This window comes from Triturus cristatus, chromosome 10 (assembly GCF_964204655.1).
Source record: "Triturus cristatus chromosome 10, aTriCri1.1, whole genome shotgun sequence".
NCBI lineage: Eukaryota > Metazoa > Chordata > Amphibia > Caudata > Salamandridae > Triturus > Triturus cristatus.
This window is the reverse complement of record NC_140593.1, coordinates 931,909,245-931,921,633: the sequence shown is the minus strand read 5'-3', so window position 1 is coordinate 931,921,633 and position 12,389 is coordinate 931,909,245. Positions and strand designations below refer to the sequence as shown.

General features: G+C 42.0%; 1 protein-coding gene across 1 annotated transcript; it reads right to left on the bottom strand.

Annotated features, from left to right (window-relative positions):
- Positions 1–366: 366 nt before the first annotated feature.
- LOC146796266 (uncharacterized) lies at positions 367–1,869 on the bottom strand. The gene has a single exon (XM_085631288.1). It carries the CDS (start codon positions 1,867–1,869, stop codon positions 367–369), a length of 1,503 nt encoding a protein of 500 aa, XP_085487414.1.
- Positions 1,870–12,389: the final 10,520 nt, after the last annotated feature.

The following is a 12,389-nucleotide window of genomic DNA, read 5'->3' as shown; positions in this document are numbered from 1 at the left end:
ATGTAACGATGGTTACTATCTTAGTGTATTAACAAGTTGGTACTGACACTAATGTGTAACTAGGAGACTAGGACTGCCTGGTGTTCTCTCGAAAACGGTCGTGTAAGGTCTGTGTGGCAGAGTGGCTATGTAAAGGGCAGTTACTGATCAAAGGCAGAGGGAGGGTATAGACAAAAACGGGTCACCTGATGTCAGAGGTGTATGCAGTACTGTGTATCATATAGAGTCTGTATGACAGAATGGCTGTGTATGGGGGACAGTCCCCTCGTGGCTAATCACAAAGCAGAGTAAGGCAAGTCTAGATGTCTCGTAGACTCACCCACACATGCTCAAGTAATCACCTTACGGTAAACCATGGGTCAGCATTCAAATGGACGTCCATGGAATATTATCGTTGAGTCCATGTGTGTCCGTCCTCATTTTAAAAATCCATTTCTGTTCTTTGACGAATAGAAACTTAGAAACGTCGCTCACATGTGAGGGGATGAGCGGTCGTTCAAGCACAATCCATCTCATGTCGTCTGCTGTATGATGTTTAGCAAGGAAGTGGTCCGTCAGACAAGTAGACTGTTTTCTGCATCGGATAGTGCTCTTGTGCTCGCTGATGCGGAGCTTAATCTTCCTCGTTGTATGGCCAATGTAATGGAGAGAACAGGGACAGGTGATCATATAGATCAGGTTCTCTGAATTACAGTTCGTATGACTGGTCAGAATCCAGGGACGTGCCGTACCTACATCAACAGAAGTGGTTTTGGAGGTTTGAGGGCAGACACTACAAGACCCGCATGGGTAATGTCCCCTCACAGGTGGTAACGACCATAAGGTTTGATCGACCCGTGTGTGTTCGGTACGTGGTCGTGTGTGAACTAGACTGTTGCGTAGACTAGGACCTTTCTTGAAAGCGAACAGAGGGGGCGGAATGTTCTCCGCAGCCACATTCAAAATGTGCCAATGCTTCCGCACCACCTTCTGCAAATTGTTTGAGAGGGTACAGAAGGTTGTCACAAAAGTGAGCCTCTCGTTTGGTGTCCTTATTGTACTATTGTCTAAGAGGGCTTCACGATGGTTATTGGATGCTCTTTTCCACGCCTGTCGTACAAGTCTCTTCGGGTACTGGCGTAATTGTAAATGATTAGCCAAAACCTCCGCATGTTTGTGAAAGAGGTCTGTAGTAGAACAGTTCCGTCTCACACGCAGGAACTGTCCCACCGGGAGGTTCTCTTTGAGGGCCCTCGGATGATGACTATCAAAGGACAACAGCGAGTTCCTGGACATAGGTTTTTTAAACAGCTCACATTGTAGCGAATTATCAATAGGGAATATTGATATATCAAGAAAGGACAGACGTTGTTTGCTGAACTCCATCGTGAAATTAAGAAATGTGTTTTGCTCATTAAGCCAGACATGGAAAGCCTGAATCTCAGGGATGGAGCCTCGCCACACCACCAAAATATCATCTATGTACCTCTTCCACAACACCAGATGTTCAAAAAAAGGGTTGTTGTGGTTCAATACATGTTGTTGTTCAAAGAGGTGTACATAGAGATTGGCGAGGCTCGGCGCAAAAACACTCCCCATCGATGTACCAGAAATTTGCAAGAAAATCTGGTCCTCGAAACGAAAAAAGTTCTCAGTCATCGCTATTCTAGCGCACTGCATAATGAAAGAGACGGGTGTTATGCTGTCAAGATCACGGCCTTCTAGTAGCCCTCTGATAGACTCAAGGGTCTCCGTTTGCGGGATGCAAGTGTAAAGCGACTCTACATCGAAACTTGCCAAAATGTCAGTTTCGGGATGGAAATCAATGTCTGGAAGCAATCTCAGAACGTCCGACGTATCTTTTAAGTAAGTAGGCATTTCTAACACCATGGGTCGTAGAAACACATCCACGAACTTAGAGAGAGGCTCGAGGAGTGACCCTATCCCTGATATAATAGGGCGTCCCGGAGGGGGTGTAGTATTCTTGTGTATCTTAGGGAGGCAGTAAAAGTAGGGCATTATTGGATTGTCTGTTACTAGAAATCGTGCCTCCTGCGGCGTAATCCATCCCTCTGCCTCCCCTTCCTCAACCAAGAGTTTGATTTCAAGTTTAAGCCTCGGTGTGGGGTCCGCCGTTAGACTGACTCTATATGATACACAGTACTGCATACACCTCTGACATCAGGTGACCCGTTTTTGTCTATACCCTCCCTCTGCCTTTGATCAGTAACTGCCCTTTACATAGCCACTCTGCCACACAGACCTTACACGACCGTTTTCGAGAGAACACCAGGCAGTCCTAGTCTCCTAGTTACACATTAGTGTCAGTACCAACTTGTTAATACACTAAGATAGTAACCATCGTTACATCACTAGGGCTAGTATGCCTTATGCCTCATGTCGACACATTATGGTACATTACAAAATATGTGGTTTTTACACTAGAAATAGAATGTCGCGAACAGTCAGCTGCAGGGTATGGTACACACCCAGTCTACTTGAATGTATTGGGTTTTGCTGAATAGTGGTGACACATTAACTACTTTGCCTACCTTGGTACTAGAGCGCATGTGCCAGGAGCAGTGGCAAGTGTGTTTACATGTTCCTGATATTGATTATGTGTACCTTTGTTCAACCTTGTACACAGTCATGATCAGTGTGATTGTTCTGTTTTGTCCGTATGGAACGCGCTATTTTTCCGATGTAGTACAACACTTTGACTTTGGTACTAGAGCGCATGTGCCAGGAGCAGTGGCAAGTGTGTTTACATGTTCCTGATGCGCAGTGCTCGATGATATGGCAGCTGAGGCATGCGCAGTGAGAACAGACTTCGGTGTCCGAGAGACACACAGCACGTCTTACACTGCGCATGCCCTGTATGGATTACACTAAGAGACGGGAGTGGCGACGCGGTGTTCGCTTATGCGCTGTGTTATGATGACTCCTCCTGTGGTAATTGGATTCACAACACCCGCGATGTAGCGCAAATGCAAACTGATCATAGGTCCCAGAGACACACACAATCACTTACACTACGCATGCCCGGTATTTACTATACTATGAGATGAGAGTGGCGACGCGATGTTCGCACATGCGTTGTGCTGTGATGACTCCTCCTGTGGCAATTGGATTCACAACACCTGCGATGTGGCGCGAAAGTAAATTGATCATAGGTACTATTTAAGGGGCCGCCTTCCTAGTGATCGGTACCTCCCAGACTGCTCGAGGTCCAGTTTGAGGTCTCGACGGATAGGTAAGGTGCTTTGACCTAGTTTTTTTCATGTTATTGTGAGCAGTAATGATCGGCCTAGGGTTACTTGGGACCTCTAGGACTGTTTTTCAATTTCAATTTAATTCAACATCAATGTTGACCGCTTCATTTTATGTTGCTCTTCTACAACTTTGATTTGTATGGCTTGAGCATTTGAGAGAAATGTAACATTGTGGACTTATCTACACTACGTCTAAACTATACATCTGGAGTTGTTACTACTTAGCAGACTCTAAGCTGAATTGAGTGCATGGCACAGTTTTGTCAGGCTTTGGGTGTGTTGGCCTGTGGGTCAGGAGTTGATTGGTTAGTGTTATTCTTTATGTAGGGACCATGGAGTGTTGGTGTATGTTGTCACAACCCGCCCTCTTGTGTTCCTATTTTAACAGAGCGGTGCCTCCGATACCGAGCAATCTGCCGGGTGAGGTGAGGCTTTCCTCCCACAGAACGCTGGGTGAGTTGTAAATTTGCATTTTTTCAGAGAATGTTCTCTTCGTGGACCAATTGGTGGCCATATTATTAAGTAAGTAGTGTTCAAGATTGGCACTACTGAACACGAGTCGCTGATGCTTTTATGTTTTGTTATGCTAATCCCATCACAAATTATGTGTGACACCTACCACCCTTTCTTTTCAGGAGAGAAGAAGAGGTGACTACACAAATTCTAAGCGCAATTATGCTAGTCTGGTAGGGTGGCTTCGGCCACACCACATCTCTTTCTATAAGTTTCTTTAATTTGATTCACATCACTGTTCACCAAATTTATCCTGCAGTAGCTTCTTTGAAATCAACTAACTGGTCCTGAAGAAAGCCGGGTGAAATAACCAGATCGGCTGAAACATGTCGACCTAGACAGACCAAGACAGGGAATAGTCATATATAGATTTTTTGACTTATTTGGTTTTTAGACATGACACCTGGTCAATTCATATTAAACTGATTTTTTTGACCACGTAGTCATTTTAAGTACACTACCACATTATTGCACTGCACTCTTTTTATTTCTTTTTGAACTATTTGGATGCACACCAGTGGCATGAGATTTCTTCTGTCAGGGATCACCGTGACGGGCACCCAGTAGGGCCGGGTGGCTCACTAGTGTAGGGGCCCGGCCTCTGATCCCTTAGGGTCATACATGACGAAGCTCCGCCATTAAGGGTGGCCCGATAGACCCTTTAATCTTTCTGCCTGGTGATGCAATAATGTTCTAAGTTTAAATGTAAGGGATTGCACATACAGCATCATGCGGCGTTGTGTTTATGCTTTGACTTAGGACCTTCGCGTTGTGTTTATAGTCTTACTTTGGGGACTGAAGGTAGTATAGTCGTTAAACTGGTCCCTATTAGACCCTTCTGTAGAGATTTTGTGTTATGGTCTGGATTCTCTATCACTCAGCAGGAGATGGGACAATTGTTTTATAGCAGCAACCCCAGGCCTCTTCACCTCTAGGGGCTACTCCTACCCCTATACTCCAGATGCAGGTCAGCCTGTTGCTCTCTCACCTCCTCCCCTGGGTCAAGACATTCCCCAGATCCTATCGTTTTCAAATCCAGACAGTCAATCCACAATCAGGCAGAGACACGTAGAAATGTTAGAGCACAAAAACTCAGCCACTTCTAAAAGAGTGGCTTCTGAACACACAATGCAAAAACCACCTGCATAAAAAGATCTGTTATTACATTGTGAGTTCAGGCATACTAAACTTCACCTTTCCATCTTAAGCCTTTGGGAAGATAGGCTGGTAAACATATTATACAGCTTCCCCATTCTGTCCTATGGGCAAGATGGCCTTTCAACAGTGAAAAACAAAATGGAGATTATTTCACTGTCAGGACAGGATACACACCTTAGTACATGTCCTACCGTTCACATGCACTGCACCCTGCTCAGGGGGTACCCTAGACCTACCATAGTGGTGTCTGATATGCATTGAAAGGGAAGGGTAAGCTCTGGCAAGTGAGTGCACTTGTCAGACGACATGGTAGTTTAACAAACTGCGTGCAGGCCCTGCAATGGCAGGCCTGAATTCCCTTTTTAAAACTACTTATGTGGGTGCACAATAGTGCTGCAGGCCCACTAGTAGCATTTGCATTACCAGCCCTGGCACACATAGTGCACTTTACTAGGTACTTTACTAGGAAGGCAAACATACCAATCATGGACAACCAATTTCCATTACACTTTACACAGGGAGCACTTGCACTTTGACACTGTTTAGCAGTGGCAAAGTGTCCAAAGCATCTGCGTTGGCAACACAATGTCAAAAAAAGTTCTAGGGGGAAAACAAAAAGTTCAGGGAACTTTAGCCAAAAAGGGCCTGTGGTATTACTGGACACAACATGGGTTTACCACAGACTTTGCTTTCACCCTTGTAGAAGGGTTAGATCATGTGATGGAGGTATGTAGTACCTACTGTGATCTCAAATACAATGCAACAGCAACATGATAAACTCCTTTCACTTAAATAGTATGTTTCTTTTATCATCTAGACACATTTATCCCCATTCTGCAGCACACATAGAACCAGCAAATCGCCTGTAAAGATTGTTTATGTGCAGCAATGCGTCCCTTCTTGCACATAAACAATCAACTCTGCAGTCCAGGCCGTGGATGTCAAGGGCCTATTGCACTCTAAATCATTTCTGTTTTTAGGGCACATAACAACGGGATTGCTGCTTTTTTCTTTGCGTCCATTAGGGCCCAGGCTCTCTTGCTCCAGCACCTGAGTGCTCTGTTTCTTTATGGGAAAGCTGTATACATTACACTGTCTAAATGTTCAATACTTTAATTGAGCATGTTTTAACAGTGGCATAATAAGGGATCCATTTGTTATTTTGCACGAAAAGTTTGATTTGGTTTTAAAAAATGCACTATGTTGAAATGGGCCCTGGTGCCACTGCACCTACTGCGCTATTGACAACTACCTTCCTATATGGTTACAAGTACTGGCAATGGCACTCATTTTTTGGGGAACTGGACCTATTTCTCATCCTCAGACTTTGAGGCAGAGAAAAGAGGAAAAAGGGATAAAGATGAAGGAAGGACAAATTCGGACAACAGTGCAAAGGGAGAGTTCTGCAATGAAACAGAACCTGCAAGAGTGAGAAAGGGGAGGAAGTGGAGGGTGGTGGAATGAAGAGGTATGAGGTGGAATCAAAACTAGGCAGCCTTGGTACTGGGCAGGCCGAGCAGTAAACAGCGCCTGCGGTGGGCTGCTAAAAATCCCTTTAGGCCCATGCAGTTATTTTTTCATTTTACAAATTAAGCAATGCCTGTAAGGTTCTGATGATACTTACTTTAACCTGAAGACTTTGAAAGACAGATTCCGAGAGTTTATTGTCCCTATAATGCGTCTCCAAGTTTTACTCCGGTAATCTTGGCAGTGTTACACACTTCCTCACACATGGAAGATGTTATATTTTTGCTGATCATGCAGTTCTTGATCCATGACAATCATTGTAGAGACTAAGCAATACTGATGCAGCTCCCAGCTCCGGTCGAGGATATTCACTCTGTATAATCAGCCAAATGGGGTGATGTGGTTCCTCTGCTGTGTTTATATTTGCTTAGCCTGACCACATTGGTACCCTGCTGTGTCCTCTAAGAGAGGCCTTTCCCACTTCTGCCTCTGCATCACAAACTCACTTTAAATTAACTTTTAGTTTGCTCCTCCTGCGTCCCAGGATTGGATTTGTTAAATTTAATAAACTAAGGCCCAGCTTTACTAAGTCCTTGTTCTAGTGCAAAGCAGCACAAAGTGGCGCTTGGTGTGTAGGGGCTTATTTACAAGCCCCTTGAGCCGCGATTGCGTCTCTTTTAATATTGGAAAAAGTGACGCATTGGCGGCGCAAGGGGCTTGTAAAAAAGCCCCTTAGGGGCAGATTTATGACGTCTGGTGCATCTCTGCTAATCAGGAGAGATGCGCCAGAAGAGTTGCGACGCATCTGCCCACCCGTGCGCCACCATTGATGCGCCGCATTTACAATGCGGCGCACAGTGGCACTCGGATGGGCAGATGCGTGATGCATCTCCTGTCGGAAAGGCGGCACATTGCTGGAGTTGCGTCGCAAGCGTGACGCATCTCCAGCAAGGCTCGGGGGTGCCCTATCCCTTACATGCTACGTCAATCCTTACGCCTCCTTCAAGCAGGCGCAGGGTTTTGATGCAGCATGGCCTTAAAAGTGACTGAGTGAAATCTGCGCCGGAACGCCCCCCCTGCTCCAGAACGCCTACATGTGGCGCAGGGCTTTACAATGTGACGCATCTGCCAGATGCGTCATGTTAGACCTGGCACCTTGAGTCTCCCTTCCACTTTTTTGTCGCTGTGCCTCATGTGTTTTGCTGGTGTTAGCTGCTCAGAGCACTGTGCCACTGCCAACCAGTGCCACGGTGCAAGTGCTCCCTATTTAAAATGTATATGTTGGTTGGATTCCATGATTGGCTTATTTGGTTTACTGTCAGACCCCAGTAAAGTGTAATTTTTCACATAGTTCCCCTCCAATTGCTTCAACTCTGTTCCAAATGGATCCCAATTACCTTGCAATTATAGTTCTTTATTTAACCAGATAAGGTAGTTCTGATAAGAACTTTTTTTTTCTTTTGTATTTCTTTTTATTTTTTTGAACAATTTTGTATTTTTTGAGGTGTTTTTTCAAAAAACGAACAAAAAAAAGAACGAATAAAACAGGAAACATTTGGAATTTCTTATCATTCCAAAAACAAAAAAACAAAAAAATTAACAACGATGGTTGTGTTGTACAGCACAAACTGCATCCACCGACTGCTCTCTGAAGCATATACGTTTCTTACACTTCACGCAGTGTTGCTCAAGAAAGAAAAATTCTGGCCTAATGTCCATTGCAGGTATTCCTGAGGACACTCCAGATGTACTTGCCACAGCAGGTGAGGGGTTCAAAGCAGCTCGCCTCATTTCCTCCCGAGCAAGATTGAGAGGATGTGTGGTCCGGAGATGCTTGAAATAGAAGCAGTGCCACAAGAGTATTTTTTTCACTGCCTCTTGACAGGACTTGGTCACAAATGTTGCACGGCACCTTTCTCGCATTTGCTCTCTTCTCTCCAGGTGGAAAAGTGAAGAATTTCCACACAACAGATTCTGGCCTCTGTGGACGTGGTGCCTCCTGCAAGAATTCTTCCTCAGAAAATACTTCCTCCTGCTGCTGCTGCTGTCCAGATGCCATTTTGTTTGATATTTTTTGAAAAACACCCAAAAAAACAAGCAAAAAGGGTTCTTGTAGGAAAAGAGATGTCTCTCTAAAGATGCTCCAACAAGAATGATTAAACTGGCTGGGGTCCTTCAATAGTTACAGTGGGAAATATTATGAACCAATGAAATCTTTTTTTTGAGGTCACATGGGATCCGTGCACTCTGCGCTCACGAAGCACGCACCCGACGCGACTTCGCGAAAATATATTTAAAAATAATATACGTTTATTATAAGTACAATATATTAATTTTATGAATATCTTAGATAGTCTCTTGCCCTAATATGTATATTAAACACACATACATATAGTTTTAGAACATAAAAAAATTCGCGGGAGTCGCGCACCCAGCGTACCCCAGCACCTATATGACATCACGCGGGAACCGCCACCGCGCAAATGTCGTGTACCGTAATGCGCATGTGTCGCGAATGCGTGGGAGCAGGAGTCACGGACAGGTCGCATGCCAATCGTGCACATCACGTAATATTAAATGTATGTGATGTAACTGAAAAACACACAGCCATCGCACACCGTAAGCTGATCCTTCACTATGTTTCTAAAATGGCGGCTAGAATCCGCGCACCCACTGTGATGTGTACACTTTGGGTGCGCGATAATTTGGAAAAAAAAAATTACAAAATAAAATAATATAAATATATTAAAATAAAAAAATAAAACAAAAAAACAATATTTCAGTTTTAATTAAAAAAAAAATGTTGTGCAATTTTCAGAAAAATATATAATGTTATTTAATGAATAAAATATTTATAAATAAACAGTTAAAAAACTGTAGAAAATCAGTACAAAAAAATAGGTATAACTACTGTTAGAGTTAAAAATTAGCATTTAAAAAACCTTTGAAATTCACAGAAAAAACCATAGGTTTCAGGGGTGTTATAGTTAGCTGGACATTTCACTTGTACAAAACCATAGAAATTCCTCCATTATAGTTAGTTCTGCTAACTATAACTCACGCGCCCGCAATGCACTGCTGATGATGTCACATATTACATCATTCATGACATGGTCAGTGACATCACTGATGACATCACTGATGACATCTCAAATGACATCACTGATGACATCACTGATAACATCATCCACGTGACAATCTGATACACCTCATCATACACTAGTATAACCTTTCATCACTCACTGTACCATATTTGAATCCATTGACACACCAATACCAGTTACTACATACCCACTCACTGATTCCTAAGTCTGCACACACCACTACCCATTCAGCAACAGAATCACTTATACATGCAGACACTAATTAATAGAACACTACCATATGCACTTATACACATATATAGACATTGACACATCAGCAATTATCTTAGTCGGTTATGCAGTCATCCTACTCACTGATGAAAAAAAATAATCACAATTACATTTACTCACTTACACAATTATACACACAACAACTCATTTATTTAAACACATAGTAACTCATAGTTAATATGTTAAAAAATCACCATTACAATTATACACTCATTCATATAGTTACTCTCACAATCACTGACTCTTAGATATACTTATTTATATACACCAACTCTCACATACAACGCCTTTTATTTTTTTACTTTGTTGAAGATGTACAACTAAAACATATATTCGCTCACCAACACACAAATAAGTACACTCTGTCACCCAAACAACTGTTTCCACATGCACTCTTAAACCAAAACACCTAGTAAATCAACCATTCACACATCTATGCATAGAGTTACACACACCCCATCCAACCACACACAAACTCAGTGTCCCATACAAATACTCACCCAACTAATCAATAACTAATATACACACTCATGTAGTTAGTGACCAACTGATGCAGCATGTTATACAACAACAGAGACAGTGATGCACACATTCACATAGTTTAGTTACTAATCCATGTATTAAGTGAGACACTTTTCATTTCTCACTTAAACAGACAGTCAGACAGCTGCTAAATCCTCCATCCAGACAGTTATATATCCACTCAATCTTCAATACAGATTGGTATATATATATAATACATATTTCAATTTCAACTAAACCACATTCACTGGATGATGTCATCAGTGATGTCATCAGTGATGTCATTTGAGATGTCATCAGTGATGTAATCAGTGATGTCACTGACCATGTCATGAATGATGTAATATGTGACATCATCAGCAGTGCATTGCAGGCGCGCGAGTTATAGTTAGCAGAACTAACTATAATGGAGGAATTTCTATGGTTTTGTACGAGTGAAATGTCCAGCTAAATATAACACCCCTGAAACCTATGTTTTTTTTCTGTGAATTTATATATATATATATATATATATATATATATATAAATAAAACATATTTAAACTTTAAAGAAACACACATTCACTGGATGATGACATCAGTGATATCATCAGTGATGTCATTTGAGATGTCATCAGTGATGTCATCAGCGATGTCACTGACCATGTCATGAGTGATGTAATATGTGACGTCATCAGCCGTGCATTGCGGGGGCACGAGTTATAGTTAGCTCTACTAACTATAACGGACAAATTTCTCTGGTTTTGTACGAGTGAAATATCCAACTAACTATAACGTCCCTGAAACCTATGTTTTTTCAGTGAATATATGTATTTAAAAAAAAATGTATTTATATATACATCCATATATATAAAATCATGTATTGAGTTGCATATTATACAATATTATTAGTCCACAAAAAATAAATTTGAAAAACTATTTCACATGCTTGTGCAGAATAAATACAGGCGTACACAAAAAACACTGAGGAACTGATTCCTCGGGGACTAGACAGAACCATCATAAGCTTTGAAATACTTTATTTACAACACTAAAAATTTCTATTGCACATAATTTTAACATACCAAAAGTGAAAAAATTCTTAAGTATGGTTTGCTAGCAATACCTTGTTTGAATTTACTCAGCACGTTTCTTTTGGTTTAGATGACTGTCCACTCGACTGTCAGATTACTTCCTCCATGGACAGGACACAAGCAGGTATGATGTCACATCTAACATAATATGATGTCAAGATTTATGTTACTTTGTGCCACAGAAGCCTAGAGCAATTGGCTGGCTCCATGCCTGGTGGCTTCGCTTGTGATGCAGAGCATTCCCTCCGTAAACATAACAAAATCGATATATATGTTTGTGCAACGCCATGCCAAAGATGTACATTTGGTGTCAGTCTTAAAAAGGAAAGTTTCACACTAAAAAGAAACATATTCTCAGACAGGAATTCGTTTTTCAACTCTGAGGGATTGTGCTTCTCATATTTGATGTTTTAAGAATATCTGGCCGAATGGAACCTTTGAAATGCAAAACATTGCCATGCAGGGGCAAACCTTATTAATAAATACACTATGTTTCAGGAAAGGGTCTATTTCCTTTGATGATATATTCAAACTTTTCCCTTAGGGTAGACCCTTCAGTATTCTAAATCTGAAATATTTTCCCCTCACTGTCCCATTACCTACCGAGAGGCTGTGTCCGATTTTAGAGTGTATCCTTATGCAATTTAATGTTGTGAGCTCCACACAAAGTGAAGCTTATTGGCAGCAGCAAATATTGAAACATGTTCCAAGCAAAAAATGTGTCCATCTGCTTTCCTTTTGCTACACCGGTGTATGGAGTGCCATGGAGTTTCTACAATTCTGCTCCTCAGAAAGATCTGCTTTTCATTAACTGTTAAAGTCTTGACTCCGCCACCCTCCAGTATATTCAGCATGAAACTCTTCCTGTAAGCCTGTTTAAACTTGGGATTAATATCACGATCAAAATATTTAACAAAAAAGAGGTTAACCCTCGAGTAGCCGAGGCAGGCCTTTAACTGTTCATGCCATCTGTGTGATCTTTGTGAGTGGTGATATCAACCAAATCACATTCCTGCTCACCCACGCCAATGT

Bases quoted from the DNA above. Each gene is read 5' to 3' on its own strand.
- LOC146796266 (XM_085631288.1), bottom strand. From the start codon at position 1,869: ATGGTGTTAGAAATGCCTACTTACTTAAAAGATACGTCGGACGTTCTG.